We start from the raw sequence: 24,575 nt of genomic DNA, 5'->3' as shown, positions 1-24,575 counted from the left end.
TTTTCTGACGCCCCGTTGATTATTAAACTGGGACACCTACTGGATTTTTAAATTGAAGAACATTAATAATAGCCTCACATTACTTGAGAAAAATAAGAAATACTAATAGCATCGATAATGAATTGAATCACTAAAACACCCTAAATCTTGCCTATCTTTCAAACTTTCCCACCTCAAAATATCCAACCTCGTTCACATTTAACTTTTTTCATTCTTATCAAGTTTTTAACCACGGCAATTTATCTATGCAATCAATCTATGTTACAATCATCTCTTTACACTTACAATAATTTACTATCCGTTCTAGCTCTATGTTGTATTTGTCAGTGTGTATATCAGCGTGCAATATTATTATGTTTGTATTTTTCCTCTCGCCAACACGCCTGCCTAGTGCGCTATATATATATATATATATATATATATATATATATATATATATATACGCAAATTTTTTACGTTTCTCACATTGTTTTGTTACTTTGCTGAGTGATGCTCACATTCTTGTATTCTTCACTAACCCACAACCGAATTAATATTACGGGGCTGCAAATGCCATTGCTCTACCCTGTTCCCATATACTTCAGCATTGAAGTAGAACAGCTGAACAGCACGCACACGTGGAAAGTGTTTTTCTTTGTTAGCTATGAATACTCGATAGCAAAGAGTAGAACATTGTCAAATGCACTGCAACTGCGCAGAGTTTTCATTGTGACTTTGTTTAACCAACTAATATGTTTGCTTTCTCGACTTATTAAACTCATTTTATTTTATACAGTATATGTACGTGCGAGTGTCTATCATTGTTTCGAAGTGAACGTTTCATTTATTTCCTTCTTTCTTTCTTTCATTCTTACTTACATTCATTCTCTTTTCTTCTTACTCTCATTGTGTCTGTGTCGCGCATATTTACATTAAAACAGCGCGTACTGCTTACGTCTTTACTTACTATTACTATTTTGGATTTTCTATCAATTTTTTTAATAACACGTAAAATCCCGTTGTCAGAGCAGTACCCCAGTTTTTCGCCGTACACGGTGTAATTGAAAAATCTTCAGTCCCAATGACTGGCTAACGATTGAGAAGAAGAAAAACAACTTTGCCTCGTGTCGCCAATAATTAGCTAATAAATAAACTCGACTCCCGAATCTACCTCTAATGCAAAAACAATCACAGATCGTTTTAAATAAAATTATTTGCGTTTTATTGCGGCGCAATAAGTAAATTCATCGAGATTGGTATGCTCAAACGCTTAAGTACGTGGATCTAGAGATCCGAGGTGAACTATACATATTGATCTATAAATATTCAATTTATATTCACCTATTGTACTAGAAACTGGAATTCACACTTCGACATTGGGATTGTTTTTATGAAGCTTACACATACATATACCGAGTTGCTTAAAGTCTTATATCAGCCGTTTCACTGTTTACAGTAGATAGGACGTTTATGTAGATAGGTTCTATGTGCAGAGAAACTGCTTTTTATAAATCGAATTTTTTTACCACTAAACATGCATCGCTATACATAATGATGATCGCATCTTAACATTTGTATATATTTAACAATTTTAAAACTTTCATATGGTTGCGTGCGTGTGTGCGCGCGTGTCCCTACCAATTGTGTGCATAAGTATGGGCATAAAAATGTAATATCCTGCAGTTCATTTTGACTTGTGTTACTTATTAATATGTACGTTTGTTGCTCATCGTTATTAATTACTCGCACATTCAATTTTTATTATCATAATCATTATCATTATCGTCATCCATATAATTATAATAATAATAACAATAATAATAATTCTACTCATATTTATTATTATTTATTGTTATTATTGTCGTTTAGTTAATATAATTTACTTAATATAGTTACTGATAAGTATTTTCAATTATATTTTAAACGACTTTGTTAATCATATCAAATAATTATTTAAATGCATAATATCATTGCACATTAACACATTATGTGAAAGAACGAATTTCAGTAATTTGAAATAATATGTTTTTATCAATTTAGTTACCTAATAGTAATTTTTGCGAATCACAAGTACCTCATATAATATTTTTTTTTTTTTTTTTTTTTTTTTTTTGAATATACAAATTTCAATATACGCATACAATATTCTAATAACTTTTCTCTACTATATACATATTATATTTTTATTGATACAGTCTAATATTATTACAGTCTATCTTAATTGATAAATTATTTATTATTGACTTATTATTCAAAATTTCAATCTTCTTCAGTAATTTGAATACTCCGTTTATACATTTATTTTCAATTTTATTTAAAGTATTCTATCATTCATTTAGAAATTAATAATGAATGCTAAAATACGGATTACTAACATTGAATTTAAAATTAACAGATATATTTCACTCTCTTTAGAAGAAATACATCAATTTCAATTAATCAATTAATAATAATAAAAACTTTGGGGATTTTTTTTTGTGTAACTTTAACGTTATACAAACATTTCTCCAGCCCCCTTTAAAAAGTATTTTGTATGATAAAAATATTTTTAAATCAAGGGAATATGATCAATATTAATATTATATTATTAAAATATAAATTAACACCGAACTAATAAAAATATTTTAGCGTAATTTTTTAAAAATTAATTTTCATATACGTGTTATTGCTGTGTAATTTTCATTATGAGAAAATCATCTTTTCATTAAAGATTTCCTTGTTGTTTGAAATTGTCGTTACTTCGAGTTCATAGGTACATAACAAAATATTTATAGAAGCGAAGATAATTGAAATACCGGTCGTATATTTAGAAAAAAAAAATCAACAAATAATAAACTTTTATTAATAAAGTTTTTAAACAAATGAAATAAAAAGAAAACGATGTAATAATAATAATTATGTATTGATACACGTTTATCTATAATTTGTACAACGTAGAAACCTCTTTCATCCCCTATGTCTTTCGATCATTATAAAAATTATGTTTAAGTCTGCTTTTCATATGTATAACAATTTTTAAAATCTGTATATATTTAACTACACGTACACATGGAAAGACAAGCGTTTCCTTTCTCGGTTAAGGACTGTTGCGGACCATTTTTATAGCAAAATATGAAATAAGATATCGTAATATCATCCACAGCGAATTAATTAAAATAAATGGTGTTGTATATATATTGTAAGTAAAATTATTAGGCAATCTGAGGAAAAATATAAATTCTAAACAATCAAATGAAATGAAACAAATAAGCTTGTAAAAATTTTGTATAATTCGACTGTGAAGTATATGTCTGTCTATACGTGCATGTCTCCACACATCTATGCATATATTATATATGTATGTTATACGGATATAAAATACGTAAGTTGCATGCGTGCTCTTGTCACCTTTTTGCACGATCATCGAGTTGTAACCAAGTCATCGAGTTGTTCTCGGTAAGACGCATTAAATCCATACCCATTAGAGCCTTGAGAATGAGTGACTTCCGATGGAAGATATTATAATGTAATTTATAATTTATTAATTAATTGTAATTTATAATATATAGGATCTACCGTAGGACGAAAAGACGCGCAAAGAAATGGAAATGCTTTGCTGCGACGCTTCTTCGTTTAATGTTTTTTTTTTATATATATTTATTCTTTTTCTTTTAAAGCTAAAAATACTGGTAAAAAAATGAAACCAAGCATAAGTATCACTTTATCACATACTTTACTTTTATACGTAATTGTTGTCGTAGTTTGAAAAGTACCAGAATATATGTCTACTACCGTTATTAAATTAATTAAATTATAGCTTTAGCTTATATGTAATTATGTCTTTTTTTTTTCAACTTTCTCTCTCTCTCTCTCTATCTCTCTCTCTCTCTCTCTCACAATCTAAATTACCTGCAATGAATTTGTACACTCTATACACATATGCAAACAAGAAATAGCGTCATTACTACGGATGTAGTTAGCGAAAATCTGAGAGCTCCAATAGCAATCGGGATGGCTCTTCTCGCGGGCTCATTCCAACATCTCTCGATTATCGTGCAAGTACTCCCAGCAGTGAGTGCAGTGTCCATCCTAGTGTTAAAATAGGTACGTATTCAGACTAGATAAGTCCGTTATGCGTGCTCGTTTGTGCCAGTTTATAACGTCCTTAACGGAATTTACCTCGACGTACATCCCTACCGAGCAATTTCCACTCAAAATCGCCTATTTAACGCTGCCCTGATGTTTTATACGCTCGTTGGCCGAAGGCTATTGTGTACATGACTGTGTATGTAATTTCATTATAAATGAAAGAACAAGTTAATAAATAAATAAAACTATATATATAGTTAAGCACGAACATATACATTCATGGCATGAGCGATTAACGTCTTTTAATGCTAATAAGTATTCTCATTGATAATGAGTCTGATTCTCGCAGAATCAGTTACCCACGTATGTGTTGTTTTATTCTTTGCAATTATTTTGTTAATACTAATAATACGTATAGGTTGTAATAACTAGTAGTTTATGTACTATAAATTGTATATTATGCAATAGAATTCATTCCCACGCCTTCCACGATATACACAGTTAAACATTGTTATAAATGATAATTAATCGGATATAGATTAAAATAATTAATAACACTTCATCTTTGTTCATTCTTTTAACGCGACCTTTGTCGAGATCATGAAAAAAAAATTTATGTCTATAAAAGAGAAAGAAAGAAAAGAAAGGAGTCATCATTTCGTGTAAATACCCACTGAACTTTGTTATTGAAATTTGGATTAAAACATGTCCTCGGCATTGAGCAGATCTCACGCAATAGACTGGGTTTTCGATCCAAGTCAGCAACTTTTCAATGACGTATACATATAGAAACAAAGTTCCACTTATCCGAAGCGCGAATCTCCTTGATAAATTAAAGCGACAGCAAAAGAAGCAAAAAAAAAGAGAGAGAGAAAATCATCGTATCCTCATAGTTTGAGTAATACGGGTCACGTATGCCCGGATACCAAAGAGAGAGCGCAAATACACAAAAACAATGTCCGGAGCAGAATTTAGTTAGAAATCTACGCTCTCCTTCTTTCCTCCATTAAATCTGCATAGCACAAAACGTCAAAGGATATAAGTAAGAATAAGCAAAGAAAAGCGATAATGTAAATGCTAAAGTGCTGAAATTCAAATGAAAGAAAGCCGGCGTGCTTATGTGTGTTACTGACCTTGAACGTATACACACATAAATATATATATATATATATATACAATTATATCATTCTATAATTACATTTCTATCAATATATCTCCACTTCTTTTTCGCTCTCTTCTAACTGATTTTCTCTTTTCCCCATCCTTTCTCCCTTTTTCCATCTTCTCTCTGGTCCCCCTCCATCCCCCTCTCCATCACACAGATCCTCTCCCTTTCTATCACTCTATCTATCTCTCTCCTCTCTCTCTCTCTCTCTCTCTCTCTCTCTCTCTCTCCCCCTCTCTTTGACTTTCTCTGCCTGTTTATCTGGCTGGATTCTTTCTATCAGCTCTAGCTCTCTCCCTCGCTAAATCATTTTCTCTCACACTGTCTCTGTCGAAATTTCTCGTCTTTACGCAAGAGCCCCTCCACATATGACTCAGAATGTCGGCCGTGTTCCGATTGCTCTTCTCGTTGCAGCTTCGGGTTATCCGAGCGTTCAGGTCGACTCTGGAAGACCTAGAGGAGCGTCGCTCCGTCCATAGTTTGCACAGCTTGCACAGTATGCGCAGCTCGCGCAGTCACACCGGGCCCCGCCCCCTCTCAGACTTCACGTACATTGACGAGGATCCGGCTAATAAGGCGAGGAATCAGCAACATCAGCAATCGGCCATTACGACGGCCAACAGCGCCAATAACGAGGCCGGACGGGGCGCCACTTCGCCTCTGCTACTCCACGTACCAGGCACCGGCAATCACCATCACCACCTCCACCATCACCATCACCATCATCATCATCAGCATCACCAGCATCAGCAACAGCAACAGAACAACGGAAGGCAACAACAGCAACAGGAAGACGCTAATAACGCGGTCAATTCCTTAAGATCAAGCGCCAATAATCTCGTGCTCCCAGAACTGCCCAAATTTGTCCACGAGACCTGTATCTAAACAACAACGATCATTCGTTCGTTATCTCTCTCTCTCTCTCTCTCTCACACACGCTCTTCTCTCGTCTCTCTCATCTCTCTCTCTCTCTCTCTCTTTCTCTCTCTCCTCTTACACGCACACGCACCGATACACACACGCACGCACATACGCACATATACAAATTTCGCTCTGACTCTCTCTCTCTCTCTCTCTCTCTCTCTCTCTCCCTCCCTTTCTTTCTCCTTCTCGCTCGCTATTTTTCTATCATAGGCCTACTGTATCTCGTTATTTCTTCTGATTAAAGAATATCCTGTTATCATCTGTATAACTAATAGTTTCGCATTTCTACTTCTCATCCTAATAGACAAATTCTTTGAAATCATTGAGAAAGGACGTAGATCCTCGCACCTTCTCTACCATCTTTTATGGCTGCTACATCTTGTGATACTGTGTATAATACGTCTCCTGGAATGTACGTCCTTTCTCTTTTAATCTCCACTACCTCTGACTTTCCCTCTCTGGTCGACGTTCTAGGATTCATCGTTTACTACTATCACTTTTGACTCGTGACCCTCTATTCTTATGCTTTTCATTCTCCTCTCTGTGTAGTACATTATGACAGCCGTGGACGAAGCAAAAATGAGACGGAAATGAAAATCTCATACCGAAGATGCTTGGACCTATGCTTTTCGTAGAACTTGTTTGTGTCTCTTCTATTACCATTGTCTTTGTGTTGTTGAAAATTACGATCTCACGCTTGGAAAGAAAATTGCGATCCAAATTTTTTTCGGCTTTGCTACTGCAAGATATTTAGTTACATTTCTCTTCAAGCGGAAAACGATTTATCACCCCTTCTCTTCGCATGCGGTTAAATACTTCGATCGTTTAACGTAACTCTAAACTTTAACGTAAAAGCTCGTCTTGTCTTTCGCGACTCATCATTGTACTTTATTTATTAATTTGTCTCAAGTCGTATCCACTGTCTTTCATTACACGTGTTGTCTATGTATCACCATATAAAAGATCTTAATTATGTACTGGAGAGTACAGGGCCGTAGCGTTAAACTATTCCTTTTCTCGCGTATTTTTTTACCAAATTTTCGCTGCATCATATCTGCCTTTGTTAGACTCCTATGTGTGTGTAATTTATTGTGATCAACCGACAGACACATTTCTATTCATCACAATTAAGCAAGACAAATATATAACAATATTATCAAGGAGAACAGGGTGTTGAGTCTCTTCTAATCTCTGCGCTTTAACAACAGAGATTAAAAACACAAAAGAAGTAACAAGACTCTTTTTGTATGTGCCTATAAACACTTGCGTATATTCATAATTATACATAAATAACGACCATCAATTGCTTATTTTATAGATAAATTTATAATATCAAAACTAAATTTGATTAACCATTGCCAACATTCTGATTAGCCACTACAACCCACGATAACGCAATACTACTAAGAATTATTGTATTGACTATTACTACTACTACCATTACCACTACCACTACTACTACTACTACTACTACTACTACTACTACTACTACTACTACTACTACTACTACTACTACTACTACTACTACTACTACTACTACTACTACTACTACTACTACTACTACTACTACTACTACTACTACTACTACTACTACTACTACTACTACTACTACTACTACTACTACTACTACTACTACTACTACTACTACTACTACTACTACTACTACTACTACTACTACTACTACTACTACTACTACTACTACTACTACTACTACTACTACTACTACTACTACTACTACTACTACTACTACTACTACTACTACTACTACTACTACTACTACTACTACTACTACTACTACTACTACTACTACTACTACTACTACTACTACTACTACTACTACTACTACTACTACTACTACTACTACTACTACTACTACTACTACTACTACTACTACTACTACTACTACTACTACTACTACTACTACTACTACTACTACTACTACTACTACTACTACTACTACTACTACTACTACTACTACTACTACTACTACTACTACTACTACTACTACTACTACTACTACTACTACTACTACTACTACTACTACTACTATCACTGCCACTACTATTACTAACACTATACAGCTACTACCATTACTATATAGCTATTACTACCACCATCACCTACTGCTACTAATACAACTACTACTAATACTAATACTATCACCGATACTACCACTAATAATAACAATAATAATAATTATAATAACAACAACAACAATAATAATAATAATAATAATAATAACAACGATGATGATGATGATCATTCCTTAGAAAAACGACTTTACTTTTTCATGGGGGAACTTCAAAATGCTTAATTGGAAATATTGTATAAAAAAAATCTTTATGAAACTCTCTTTTGCTTGTGTAATAGGTAGTATAACGTGTATTGAATACCTTCAACTATATTGTTTTTCACTACTTCCCTCACTCTTAGTCTTCTTTTGCTTCGTCACTTATGCTACTCATCAAATTAATGTAAATAAATTCGACTGTGGACAAGAAAATAAAGACCTCGCTTTTATCCCACTAATTATAGCGCATAATCTCAATGATTTAGAACGAGATAGATATCGCTTATACAAACATATAAATAAGAAAAACAATCAAAGTTATGCTTGTATTGCCTGTCTGTTCTGCCTGTTTGCTTGCTTTAACTGGGTTTGGATATGAATGCGTCTGTCCGTGTTGACAATCAATTCTCCCATTTACACATTATCATACCTAATCTTAAATAATATATATACACACGTCGATACGGCTAGCCGCACCAACTTAATATGTTCACTTTTTTTTATACAATGCCAATAAATAATTAAAAGAGAAATTTTTTGTAAACAATACATAAGATGCTAGCAAAATAGCCGTTGTTAAATGAGAGAAAAAGAAATGCCGTAAGAGCGCGTCGTTGACTATTCGATGGATGAGAGTATAAAATAAGCAGCATCAAGCCTTAAAAGTAAATTTCCTATTAAAAAAAAAAATAAGCTGCTTTTCCCATTAATTTCATATGTTTTAATATAATTTTCGAAACTCTTACTGTTTAACTGCTACTAATACTTTCCTAATACGACTCGAAAATATTACCAAGATTAGTAGAATTATCGCGTTCTATAGATTTTTTTTTTTATTATTATTATCTCTTGTTTATCTCGGTTTCTTTTTTCAAATCTGGCCCCTTGTATAATTGTATGAAAAAACAACACTGTACTTAAAAAGCTCTTAGTTCAACGCGATAACGTGTAACTATTCTCTGCCAATTATTTTGTGGACCAAGAAATCGATAAATTTAATAATCTTTTACAAATAAAAAGTTCGTTCACTCGATCATTAACAAAGTAGTCAAGGGTATGAAATCAAATGGAACTTTGCTTGTAAACTAAACTGCTAAGCTATATTTTTAACTACTAAAAACTTTTGCACCGAATTTGGTTTCTTCGTATGATGATGATAATGTAATGCTCCCCGATATCATGTGTTTCTTTGTTTCTTTGTTTTTGTTTTTTTTCTTTCATATTGTATTTTAACACATTTTTTTTTTTAAATAAAACAGCGATTTTTTAACGTTATAATAATATGTTGACGACGGTTCCGTGGAGAACGTTGATTGGGCCTCCCAGTTTCAATTTAATAATGTAAGTTTTTACTATTATTATTATTATTATTATTATTATTATTATTATTATTATTATTATTATTGTTATTGTTATTACATATTTTTAAATAATCGTAACCACTGTGTACTATTTAATAATTAATTGTTCACTACGTTTTTTTTAAATTATTGTTAGCAATATTATTATTATTATTATTATTATTATTATTATGAGGATTATGAGGATTATAATTATTGACCATATGCTTTTGCAAAATAATTTTTATAAATTAACTTTGTAAGCCACTCGAGACTATCAACGATTCGTGTTCGCTTTGCACTTTTCGACTAATCGTTGCAGCTCTTCTCATTGTAGAACTTTTTGAGATCAAGTTGATATTTATCAACTTGCCGCGCTTATTGAGATTATTGTACATGTTTTAGACGATAAATGAAAAACTTACAATGTTAATAACTATGAATTATTGTTAATAAGAAATATGAAAATTGTAGGAGTACACTTATGGATTATGAATAGAAGAAGAAAAAAACTAGTAAAATTATAATTAAAATTGTAAGGGCATAAAATCTCTCTCGCTCTTCGAAAATGCAAAGCGAATACGCGTAGTCAAATAATTTGAGGGCAATCTGTACCCTGAAAATAAAAAGATGAATCTGCGCGCGCGGCTTCTAGAGTATTGAGTGAGTCGCATGCACTGTACTTATTGTCATATATACATATATGTATTGTTAAATTAAAAATTTTTTTATCGTCCGAATAACGATGACGATATGTTATAAGTTATATAAATGAAATTATTGCTATTGAGAGAGAAAAAAAAAGTTGCACGAATTGCCAGTATGATAATTTTTATTCGTCTAATAATCTATAATAGAGATAAAGAATTTGAATATTTCTGATTCTTCTTTTTCTTTTTAATTATTTATGCGACGTTTTGAGATTTTTTTATGACGTGCTTTTAATTGCTGTATTTTATCGACCTCATTGAACAATCATTGTAAAGACGACTCCTGCGCGTCATAATAATAGACTTATGCGTGCTAACGAAGATCCAGAAAAAAAAAACAAAAAAAAAAACAAACAAACAAACAAAAAAACCGCAGGATTCGCACGTTAAGATTCCTCTAGGTATCTCAATTACATTTAAATTAATGAAATAGTAGTGTAAAGGAGAAAGAAAATTTTTATCATGATGTATTTGATGTTTCAATCGACAGCAGTTTAAGTAAGAAACTGAAAAATATGAAAAACTTACAATAAAAGAGAACAGAGGAACGAAAGAACGAAACAAATCAATAAAAAGTAATTCACACGATAATTAGAGCAGCCGCTTGGCTTTTGAATTAAAAATTGAAGTTAGCGAATAAATATAGTTACCTACAGACTTCATTATAATTATAATTATAATATATGATGCATATAGAGTATGTTATATAAATACATAATATATTAATTATATTAGTATGATAAAGTTTTAGACACGTTATTGCGACTTTGTGTATAACAGGGACGCGCGACAAAAGAATGATGACCGATTTTCGTGGCCGCCTATAAATATTACTGTATATGTCTTTTTTTTTTGTTTTGTTTTTTGTTTTTTATTTTATTTTCGTTCAATTGAAAATGGACACTTAGAGAGAACGAAAAAAAATGATAAAACAAGATTGTTCTTTCATTTTATTCGACTTTTCTTTACGTACGGTCGAGGCGACTTTTTAAACGTAATAAATTGTTTGTATTGTAATATATGATTTGATAATACGAATATTGTATATTTGTAAAAAAAAAAAAAAAAAAAAACAAAGAAAAAAGAAAAGAAAGAAAGAAAGAATGAAAGAATAGATAATATGAAAATTATCGATTTTATACAAAATATGCTATTTTTTGTGATATATATGATTTCGAAAATAAAATTGTAAATGTATAAAAGAATAATTTGATAAAAAGGCAAATTATTGTTGAGCGGGAATTTTAAGTGGAAAGATTAAATAATCCCTAATATGGTGCGACTTTAAGCTTTCTCTCTTTGGGCGGTCGGGAAAACCGGAAAGCGCTGCCATTTCCGCTGCCAATTGTTTTTAGCGGTGTTGTACTATAACAAGAATGTACGTAGTCATTAAATGAAACAGAAAAAGCAACAAACAAATAAATAAATAAAAAAAAAAAAAAAAAAAAAACTAATAACATTAAAATCTTTAAAGTGTGATCATTTGATTGCGTAGTCGATTAACAATGTGAAAGAAAGAAAAAAGAAAAAGCTATTGGTAAGGCGATGTCTAGGCGCGAATGAAATTACAATACAAAATAATTGAGACATCGGCTTCAGGTTTAAGGTTTAGTAAAAGATAGAGTGACATTTTCAGCTGAAACTTTAATGGTCAATAAAAAAACTGTATCTTTCTTATAAAAAAAAAAAAAAAAAAAAAAAAAAAAAAAAAAAAAAAAAAAAAAAAGTGAATTGTCTTAATCATTTTTTTATTTATATACTTTAACGAGACGACTTTATGAAACGATTTAAAAATTAATATTTGCGTAAATAGTGTAAGAACGCTTGTGCAATATATGAATCAGTTCATTTTAAGTCATCTCGCTCACCTAATTTTAAAATAAATTAAAAAGAAACAAACAAAAAATCAGACGGCTCGCTTCACCCTTCGATTTTTACGTCCGTATTTTTCTTTAAATAAAAAGAAATTTTGACGCAATGCCTCTCGATGTATTACCGGCCTATTAAAAATGAAAACTACTAGTGTTAAAAGATTAATTCATAAAAGTCGTTACAGTCACTATACATTCGTTTATAGTAATTTTTTTATTATTATTATTATTATTATTATTATTATTATTAAAAAATTACTTTTCTGCTGCTCTCTAAGAGTCTATATATTACAATCTACAATTTTCCATAACCACTTGGAAAATATGAGTTTTTTTTCTTCTTTTTTTTGACAAATTTTGAGTGCCTTTTAAAATTATTATATAAATATTTTATCATTTTATCTATCTGTCCTTACTTCATTCTATACGTATATCACTGTCTATCTATCTATCTATCTCTGTCTCTATCTCTATCTCTATCTATCTGTCTATTTATCTATCGATCTATCTATATGTATATATATATATATTTATTTATTTATTTTTTCTTTCTCTCTAACACTACCTGTATCTTTATTTCACGTCTTTCAATCGGTTTTTTTTTTCAGTATTTCAAAATCTATTTCTTTCATATCACTTTGCACAATAATAAAAATCAAATAAAAACAACGAGCGAGTCGAGTGACATTGGATCAATGAATATTAAACAAATGCTGCTGATTAATTGACAAACAATAAACTCTTATGTCCGATGACTCTCTCTCTCTCTGTCTTTCCAATTAATAAATTGTATAAAATAATGAACGTTGTAATAGCCGATCGTATACACAAAAATTATAAATTGCCACTATTAATTTATGTAAACATTTACAACCCCTCTGTTTGTATATGTCTATTCACATCCATTCGCGCGTTTTATATTTTTTTTTTTTTTATGTAGTTTAGCAAATTTCACAATTACAATATTTGTTGTTATTAGTGTTTATAAACAAAATTTACCTGCACACTTTATTTTTCTTGATAAAATTCTACACGTGAGAAATTTTTTTGGCTTTTTTTCCCTTTTTTGGGTAGATTGCATACAAGCCAATACATATTTCGAAAACATTATTTTCACTTTTGTTTACATTTTTTCATTTATTTTCTTATATTAATATAGATCTATTTTGAAAGATGATAACTTGGTTGTGCCAAAGTGGATGTGGACTATTGTTACTGATTAAATAACAGGATAAAAGTATATATAACCTTATTCTATTAATATTTAATTTGATCGTTGAATTTCAATTGCTGTCTGACTAGCGTTGATATGTGGTACATTTTTGAATGATTTTTTACTTATTCCTTTTTTTTTTTTTTTTTTTTTTTTTTTTTTTTTTTTTTTTTTTTTAAATGAAAATATAATTGCAGTAATATATTTCTTAAGGGAGTATCATTGCAAAATTACCTGATTGCTGTATAAATTAATCTATAACCTTCACATCCACTTTACACCTTTGTAAAGCAAACTTTTCAGAGTTTGTTTTATTTTTATTTTATTTTAAGATCGATTCGGCAACCTTACTATTTATTCTCCATTTTTTTTATTTACCTCGTATCTATCTTATTCTTTATTTTTTTTAACCATGTTATTACCCTTTAATCTTGAAGGTGATAGGTGGCGAGTTGCAGGAACGTTTGATACCGGTACCCTACAGCAAGAGCTCGACAGACCAAGCTGTAAGCGCTCCTCTCTCTCTCTCTCTCTCTCTCTCTCTCTCTCTCTCTATCCCTCTCTCTATCGATCTCTCTCTCTCTCTCTGTCTGTCTCTTTTTCTCTAGCTCTCATATATACACTCAGTCACACACGCACACTCACTCACATCACTCTGTCAAATGCAAAATACCTTGATGCTCGCATTAGTATACACACACACACACACACACACACTAACAGATAACGAAAGTGCTCCGTTACTCAGGCTATTCCAAAAAAAAAAAAAAAAAAAAAAAACTGGCAAAAGAAACTTGCATCAATCAAGTCCCTAAGTTATTAGCCATTTAGATTTTTTCTTAGTTTTTCTTTTCAAATTTTCATTTGCTTTTTGAATTTACCTTCTACTTTGGTTTTTCTTCACTTTTATATTAAAATTAAACGATTTCTATGAATTTACGAAAATGTTCATGCAACCGCTTACAGAATGTTTTAGATATTAAATATAAGACACCATCACTATCTATTAACACTCGATTTATTTAATAATTTATCAAATGGTTATCTTTGAACGATGGCCTAAAATTATATTCAAATGTAGAAATACATTAAAAATTTTAACAAAGTTTTGCAATTGGAACACTAATATCTCTTCGAACTCCATGACACATTAATAAAATATAAAAGTAGAGAAATAATGGAAAAACTATTATTACGAATAATAATGCATCATAATACTTTTATGTATTTACAAAATTTTAAGCTCGAAATTAATTTACAACTGCAAATGTGAATTCTTATATGTTTTAAACGAATTATGAAATTGAAATTAACTTAACGGAAACATTGTTAATGACCATTTTCAAAAATAATGACATTATATCGTTCGTTCAATAATCAGAAATATTGCACATTACAATTTTTCTTGCTCTTACGTCGTGTGTGTCTACAAGCTCTTACATTTAATACCAAAAGAGATGCACAATTCTCATTAGATTAATTCCCAATGTTTGTCTATTAATTTAAAAAATATTCAACTATATATGTGCGTACATGTATATGCATACTTGCACACATATATTCTTTAAATATTGTCTTAAGTTTATATGCAAACAATACATATAAATATATCTTGATGTATATACATGTGTAAATATGTATTTGCCTGTATTTCTATATGGATTCATATCTTTATTTATTTATCATTAATTGCATGGCTCTTAATCATGGCTCAACATTTCTTTACATTATAAATATAAATATGGAATTATTATGTGAAAAGTTAAAATAAAAAAAAGTTAAAAAAAAAGGTGACAATAAAGCATTAAATGATTAACAGTTGATTTTTGTTGTCGAGAGACGTTACATTCAATCATAAAATATATAATTTATTCACTGATCATTAATAATATATAATAATAGTATTAAATAATTATATTTATTTATTTATACTAAGAAGCAATATATTATATAATGTTTATACTCCTTGATCTTTGCATTGGGGGGGGGGGGGGGCTTATAACGAATACATCAGCTCCAAGAAGATTAATAAATAAAATTATAGATGTTTTTGAAATGATGTTGCGTAGTTTATTAAATTTGATGGAAACGATTTTTCAAATTAAATCACCAACTACAATTCTTATTTGTCAGTATGTCATTTTCATTATGATTATTATACATTTAAGAACATATTAATTTCCTGACATCGCTTCAATCCAAACAATCAAACGTCATGTCACTCGATTACGTGTTTGATAATTATAATTATAAAAATTTGAAGAAAAGAAAATTTATTCTGTAGCTATATTACAGGGTTTATGATTTTATTTTCTAACATATATAAAATCATAAAAGTGCATATTATATTTTGAAGCATAGGCCTTGAAGCTTATACTCGGCAAATATATTTTTCTTATGTTTTTCCTGTATATTAAAGATTTTCTGCATTATAATCAACGATGCTCGACTACTTTATAACCTTGCTTACAAGAATTTACGTTTATTGACTATTATTTACTAATGATTCGTTTTTTTAAGTTTCATTTAGCGTAATTTGTGGCTGTACTTTATGTCTTGGCTGTGAATGCATATTTTTAAATTTACGAAAGGCTTTTAGATATCTTATATACATATCAATATGACGTTAAGAAAAGAAACGTTAGAAAGAAAGAAAGCAGTATTTTCTAAACTCAACAACAACTTCGAAAAAAGCAAACTATACGGGATAAATAGACTGCATAGCAGTGCTTTTTAAAATAGACATAGACGACACTTGATTTTCAATTATGAAAAAAAATAACAGATTTGCGCCAATAACTCTTTTCTCAATTATCAAAAGAAACAACCTGCGATAATTTTATATATTTTATATATATATATTTTTTTTTTTTCGTTTCGTTTCGTTTCAAAAAAAAAAAAAAAAAAAAAAAAAAAAAAAAAAATTTTCTTCAAAATTACTCGTAAAATATTGCGAAAAATTAAAATAAAACTCAAAGGGAGAAACGAACTCGAAGGAACGACAACGACACGATTAAGAGTTCTAAATCGAATCAATAAAATTATATCGAGATTATAAGAAGCTCAATGGAAAGCAAAATCAGAAACAAATCTAAGCAATATAAATTGCCGAATGAAGATACACGCTCGTTAGTTGGTCCACTCCATTATTGACTATCATCACTAGCGACGTGAGAATAGAGAGATGAACGTAAAAGAGCAACTACTTACCCAGTCCATCTTGTAGGAAAATAAAAGCGTAAGTACACAACAAAGGAAAACGGAAAAAATCAGCTATCGGGAAAGTTCATGTAAATAATACTAATTTAACACTATCATCCTTAAACATTATTTATATCTTTGTAATTATGAATTAATTGAATGGTTTCTCTTCTATTGTTTTAATACACTTACTGTTACACTCATGTACGTAGCCGCAAACACTTTAATGTACTATATTTACAATTATAAAAAGAAAGGAAAGAAAATAAGTGAAAATAAACATATAACAAGGAACTTTTCGATTTCATTCGTGAAATCTATATTATAGTGCAAAAATAACAACTAATTTCTTAATTTTTTTTTTTAAATTATCAATATTATGATTATTGTCGTTGTTGTTATAGAATGAAAGACCGTGAGTCTTGTATTAAATTTGCATAAAATGATTTGAATGCATATAAAATAAATTTTTATTGCTTCTCGTAGTAAACGATATCTTATCGAAGAATCAAGAAACGCTATCGATTTCGTAGATTACAAATTATCGAAGGAAATATATTGGAAACCTATCCACTTCATACGATAGTGCTCATCCCTAAATGCGTAACGGATTAATAAAAGCCTAATAAGATTGCACATATTCTTATCAATCTAATGATATCATGAAATATGCAAAGCAACTTGATAAAAATAAAATTTATTTTATATGTTCGATCGACATTGATGCATTCATTAGCAGTGTATTTTTATGTTCTGTAAACTTATAAAGTACTTGGACTCCTGAAATTTTCAATGCATAAGAATAACAAAACAAAAACGAAAAAATTACCATTGTCGAACGAGATAATTCATATTCGCTGCTTTCTTAAGCAAGAATATATTATTGACATAATTATTGTTTTCCGTATTACGTAAATAATACTGTGCATGCTGGATTGCAGTTTTTAATTATAATGCTTAGAACGTCACTAAAGCCGGTTTGAAACACCCGATTGTCTAAACAGGCTATAATTGTTTTTATGTATTTATGCCAAATCATATGTTTGTTATTTATAATGTGCTTTATTATTTTTCATAATATAATTATTAGACATTAGACATTTATTTAAGATTTGTTTAATACACTAATCTGAGAAACATTGCTCTGATTATTATGCCGTGCGCTTGGTCTTTGGCGAGACTGCTTTTTATTATATTTTTTTTTTTATTTTATTTTATTTTATTTTATTTTTTTTATACGATCGTTCTTAACACTATTAATTAATAACGTTCACCTTGTTTTATTTCCCTTTATTAATAATAATATAAGTGATTATTCATTAGATGCAAACATCACAAAATGATGCTTATTAAGGAATATCTAGGCGTTATACAGAGTGCTTGGCTTTCATATATTGTTTTAAAAAATTTGTAAATTATGTTTCACCACAAGTGGATAATGATTTTATATAAACAATATGTGTATACTATAATGCTTCTTGTTATGTTTATTTGCAACTTACAGCGTACTTCACGTTTTTAACAGCAAACATAAATATCTTTTAATCCTTTTTCATTGTCTATCGAATGCTTATCTTTCTTTTTAATATTGCATTCTTATTAAATTTAATAACAAAATATATTTATATTAAACGTGAATATAGGATGATGTGTGACGAGGTAAGGTGCATAAAAATAATAATGTTAAATAATGTTTCGATTGTAATATGAGAAATATTTTAATTGTAATACATAAACGATTAACAAATATTTCAATTTATACACTTCAACATTAACATTTTTCTCTTTTCTGCGATCTATAATTTCATTCATACTCTTAATAAATCTTTTGACTCTAATTTTTCCACTTACTTTTTATTCTGCACATGTATGCAATTTGTTTTATGTGCTAACATCTTTACGATAATTTTTTTTTTTTTTTTTTTTATTCATTTATTTATTTATTTATTTATTGATTTATTTTTTTAACTATTAATAAACATTATTATCATTGCTCAATATATAAAATAATTATTATCACTATTCATTGTTTGAAACGTCGAGGAAACTTACTCAACATCTTTGTAATGCGAGTTTTCAGGGTTTGAATGTCTTTTGGCTTATTGTATTTGTTTCAATAATACATACACTAACCTACGTGTAGGTGTACCATATGTACGACGATTTAAGGATCGAGTTCATTTTTGTTTTTGCTTTTAATATTTAAAAAAATAATAAAATAAATAATAAGATGGAAAAAAAATTAATCAGCACTCTGTATGGCGCATAAAGGCGATTAGAAGGAATATTTTCAAATGCTTACTATGTTAATATCATAAGAAAATGCAATTTACCTTTTGCAAAGGGAGCTTCCAAATTAATGAATTTTGCTTTCAATTTGTTTTTTTTTTTTTTTTTTTTTTTTTTTTTTTTTTTTTTTTTTTTTTTTTTTTGAAATAACCGAAGATTTTTCTCTTTTGTTTATTGGTTTTCTTATTTTTCTTCAAAAGCAGCTTACTTTGCAAGGGACGGTTAATTAGAAAAAATGTAATATTTTATCGATAAATAATATTGAAATGAATAAAGGCTTTTGTTTTTGGTCGGTGATGGCGGCTGTATGTCGTGTGTTGTTGGCAGCTTTAATGTTTACATAGAATGCGTATTTTCTCGAAGGGAATTGATTAATTGTGACGTTACTCGCCTTTACAAAATTTACTAATTTGTTATATATTAAAATACAAAGCTTCTACTCTTATGATATTAAACATATTTCATATATTGAATGCAGTTTGTTGTAATAACAGTAGCGTCGTCCGGCCATCAACAAAAAAGTTTTATTGTACGTTTACCTTGAATTGCTTCTATGCTCTTTATTTTAATGAAGGACTGTTTGCCACAAAAGGCAAATTTGATAGATTAAAAAAATACGGTTTTTGTATTTATAAGCTTTTAGATTTCCTCTGTGTTTTAATAAAGTGCTTTGATGTTCGAAAGTCCGCAGACTTAAAATAACGTTTCAATTACTTATGATGTTTTAACTATTTTTTATCGGCTTTTTTTTCTTGTTTTCTTTTTTCTTTTTTTTTTTTTAATATAATTAATATTAATACATTTCTTTTAAAACAAGCCATTTGTCTATTCTCTTTGATAGTTTTGAAGAGAAACGCTTGCATCCTCGATTGACGAAATGTTATTAAATGTCCTGTAGAAAATAAACAACAAAAACCTGCTTGAACTTCCTTTAATTTGCTTTAAAAGTGTGCCTTATGATGTTTTCACAAGATAAGAAAAAAAAAAAAAAGATGAAAACTACCTTTTAACGATTCTCGTAAGTTGTTGGTTAAACCGATAACACTGAGATAAAATATTCTTTTTGTTTTTAAAAGTGAGGTATCGAAGTATTTGAATATTCCTTATAAATATGAATTGTGTAATAATTGAAATTCGTAATAGAGATTTAACTCTCGAAGCCAAAGTTATAACATTTAATTTTAATAACTATTCCAATGTGTAAATGCTTCCATTACAATTCGAAAATTCCGTTTGAAAAAATACAAAATAAAATTTCAATAGCAAATGTCGCGTATTATTATCAAAACCAAACTTGGCATTGACCGTAACGTGACGACTTACTTTCGTCAATCAGCGCCAGACATAACGGTACGATAACACATTTTCTAATCGATTATTAAACATTTAGATTTACAAGACGCGACATATAACTAAGAAAACTATCAAATACTTCGGCATCTCGCTTATTCCAGAGCACGGCTAACATCGCAGCTCCACCTCAGTGTTTGAAAACAATATAAGCAAACGAACAAAAATAGCCGCTAAAAGGGCCACTACTAAATGAAAAATGTCCACTCCCAGACTAAAAGTCAAGCGGCTACGGCTACGGCTACAAACCCAGAGCTCCACCCACACCCAACTCCAACCAAACTCTGAAAAACCTCGTCCACGCACGAACTTCCAATGATCCGACGCCGAATCTACGAATAAGCAACTAATCGTGGGCGTCTATCGCCACCCACTTCTGCTTGCCCTTTGCTTCCAGATCCGCGTAGTGAACGCATTTCGACAGGGACTGGACTCGCGCTACGGCGAGCACAGCAACACGAATCTCGCCGAGGTGCTGAGGAAGCAGTCCTCCCTGAGCAAGAGGCTCTCCCAAACGAGTAGCATCGATTACGCTGACAATCTGCCGGATGAGCTGACCATACCCGAAATCGACGTCGAGCGGCTCTCGAGCCACAGCCACACCGAGACCGCCGTCTAAGCCCCGGGAAGTGCGCGCCACGGGCGCCCGAGCCCCGACCATATGGACCCGAATGAACGCCGCGCGAGCGCGCGCGTGCCCATACACCCCTCCCAGTCCAACCCAATCCAACCCAATCCAACCCAATCCAACCCAATCCAGCCCAGACCAGACCAGCCCAGCCCAGCCCAGCCCAGCCCAACCCAACCCAATACAATTCAACCGCCCGACCTATCCCACACTTCTCGCGCTTATCGAAGGGGGAAAAGGAAAGAGGGTCAAGGCAACCATCATAAGAATAATCAAGGCGGCCCTTACCCCGCGGCAACAACCAAGAAGACGGCCGATGCGATCGTTTATCTATGTGCGTGTAAGCAAGATGCTGGGCACGCCACCCTATCCGCCCGACCAACTCATTCCTCCCTCCCTCTCTCTTATCTCATGCTCGCTCTCTGGACGTGTAAGCACGAGGGATAAAAGGACAGGGAATGCTGCACCTTCGTGGCCATTAAGGACCTCACAGCCATCAAATTCCTATTGAATTATATGGCGGAAAGAGAGAAAGAGAGAAAGAGAGAGAGAGAGAGAGAGAGAAGCTGTATATGAGGGAGGGAAAGTAGAACGAAGAAGGACGTAAGGAGTGAGGCCACTCGCGCTACTAATGTCGAAGAAGAATACGCGCGAATGTATGCGCCTTCGTAATATGACCATGTACGAAAATTTGGCTGTACAAACATATACATATACGTATAGATACATACATACATACACTCACGCGCGCACATATGTGCGTGAGTGTGTGCATGAGCGTGTGTCTGTGCGTGTGTGCGCGCATGCGTGGACGGGTGTGAGAGTGTATGCGTGTGTGCGCGCGTGTGGGTGTTGGTGTGTGTGTGTGTGTGTGTGTGTGTGTGGGTGTGCTTGTGTTATATATATATATATACATATATATGCACATGTATGTATGTATATATATATATATATATATATATATATATATATATATATATATATATATATATATATATATATATATATATGTATATATGCACGACGTATACACTAGTGTACAATAAGAAATAATAGATCATGTAATAGGCAGAGGGAGAGAAAGAGCGAGAGAAGAACACAGAAGAAATTCAATACGGAAACGCTAACTGTGCACGCGTGCATACATGAATATATACATACGCATAGTCGTGTAACCGCCCTCGCATGTACGCGCATAAGCATATGTATTTATTTATTTATGCATGCATAGGCTTATAAATATGTGTAAGGAAGAGAGAGAGAGAGAGAGAGAGAGAGAGAGAGAGAGAGAGAGAGAGGGAGAGAGAGGAGCGCGTTATACAAAAGACCGTCCTGACGACAAAGACGACTTATTGACAACGACAACGAGATCAATGAGGATGACAAGAACGGGATTCGAAGGAATTCATTAACGCGACATCGTGGCAAACATCGATTGTCCGATTGTCGCGTATGTGCGATGCGGCGTTGGTGCGAGCGAATCCACGATGTCCGAGGTTTTCGAAGAAGGCGCCATAACATTAACTGGTGCGAATAACACAACGGACGAAGTGTACAGCTGAGTGTAAATACTTTAATATCGCTCAAGTGAGAATGGCCGAAGCCATTGAACGATCCGCTTTTGCTTCATTGGGCGATACTCACTACCGCGGTAACCAAAACTCCCCTTTTTTACAGCTGAAAACCAAATTATACTTATCGTGCCGTTCCAACTAAATGTGCTTTTTTTACCGTGACAACACCTCTCTAGCCGTAAACACCTGCCTTTTACGTTTTTTTTTTTTTTTTATCTACACGCGCGCGTCGTACAATTTTGACTGATTGTCTTTTATTTATACATGCCCCCGACACTCCTCTGACTCTCCACCGCCCAATGTAATGATAGAACGTACCGTGAATGAAGAGGAGAGAGCGGCGGAGGCCAGTAGTAACGGTCCGCATTAGTTGCGGCGAGCTAAGCCAGTCGCCCCCCCCCCCACCTTCCACCGAGAAGTCACGGCAAATCATAATCACCGAAGCCGACTCATCACTGTCTTCATCCCCTCCCGTCAGCCCCGTTCCTCGCAGCTCCTCAGAGCCAAGAGTGTAACCGTGCGAATCGCGAGGGGTAGAGGAAGTTCAGTGAGTGCGAGGGAAATACGCGTGGACCACGTGCGCCTTCTTCATCGCGTCGCAGCACTAGGTAGTCCAACATAAGGATCGAAACGTTACGCGGACGATCTACGGGACTATCCTCCGCTGTGCTATTTCATCTGAAATTGCAATTGCAAATCATAATGTAAAGTTACGGAATGAAGGAGCGCGCACATCCTTTCTTTTTCATTTTTTTGTCATTCGTTTTTTTTTTCTTCTTGTAACATAAACGAATGATGGAACAGGTCAGTGAAATAATATGGTGCTACGTCTCAAGAATAAAGCTTTGGTAATTTACGTGTTAAGCTCCACGCTCTCGCTCTTTCGCTCACGTTTGCCAGGCTATTGACGAAAACTTTCGTTTTCAACTTTCACTTTTATTGGCGTAAATCTCCTTGAGACCCTCCATCCTTTGCAACTCCATAGCTTTTGCTTCACTGTTCTTATTTCAGTTCTCTCGTATGATTTTCTTTACGTGACACGTCGTTCTATTATGAAACCAAAACAAAACAAAAAAAAAAACAAAAAAAAAACGAACTAATAAAGGAAAACGCATGTTCAATTCAAACCTTCGGATAAAGGACGATGGGAGTCGAGTAAACACATTACGATGCAATCGATGCAAACCTGAATTAGAAATAACAATTTTTCACGACCTACATCATACTTTATACACATAAAGATATATAATTGTCCCTCGCTGGCCCTCGTGAGGGTAAAAAGGTAATTTCATAATGTACTTTTCGGCCATCTACTTTTTCTTTACGATTAATTTATTCTTATTATTATTATCTATATTTATATTTATATTTATATTTATATTTATATTTATATTATAATTAGTATTATCATCATCATTGTTATGATTATTATTATTATTACATAACCAGAAGCCGTTATTATCGCTACTATTATACTTATATTTTTAAATCGGATTGATTCTTTGCGCATTACCATACTTGTAATAATTGTATTGCGTTTATCATATGATTACTCGTACTTCTTTTTTGTTAATAATTTTACCGTAAGCTGACAACTGTATAATGATTTTTAGTTTTTATCTTGTTGATTATTATACCTTATATCCTCCTTCCCTTTGCATATACACTCTCTTACAAGTAAATAATACAAATAATTAACCCGCGTGAAAGCGAAGCTATAGCGATCGATACGAATAACGCGAGAACAAAGTTTAAGAAAAATATATATTTAAATGAAAATTGCTCGACTTCGCTTTGTCATGGCTTCTTCTCTCCTTCACACAAACGAAGTTAAGAAAAATTTGATCTCGCGCGCTGGCACACCAGCGAGAACTACAAAAATGAGATTATAATAATAAATAACTACATAAGGAATGAGACTACTGCACGAGAAAAAAAAACAGAAAACAAAAGGAACACGAGATAATTACGAA

General features: G+C 32.0%; 1 protein-coding gene across 5 annotated transcripts in view; it reads left to right on the top strand.

Annotated features, from left to right (window-relative positions):
• PMCA (plasma membrane calcium-transporting ATPase 3) overlaps positions 1-21,108 on the top strand; it is a 46,010-nt gene extending 24,902 nt beyond the window's left edge. For 2 of the 5 annotated variants that reach the window (XM_011507994.1, XM_011507992.1), the window contains one exon: positions 20,798-21,108. In XM_011507994.1, the coding sequence (XP_011506296.1) occupies positions 20,798-21,019 (222 nt within the window). In that variant the 3' untranslated portion in view covers positions 21,020-21,108. Of the gene's footprint in view, positions 1-5,626; positions 6,134-13,997; positions 14,067-20,797 lie in introns of those variants that run through there. The other 3 variants (XM_011507993.1, XR_913120.1, XM_011507991.1) reach the window with 3 other exon arrangements.
• The last annotated feature ends 3,467 nt before the right edge of the window (positions 21,109-24,575 follow it).

This window comes from Ceratosolen solmsi, unplaced genomic scaffold (assembly GCF_000503995.2).
Source record: "Ceratosolen solmsi marchali unplaced genomic scaffold, CerSol_1.0 scaffold1, whole genome shotgun sequence".
NCBI classification, from domain to species: domain Eukaryota; kingdom Metazoa; phylum Arthropoda; class Insecta; order Hymenoptera; family Agaonidae; genus Ceratosolen; species Ceratosolen solmsi.
This window is presented reverse-complemented; position numbering and strand designations above follow the sequence as displayed.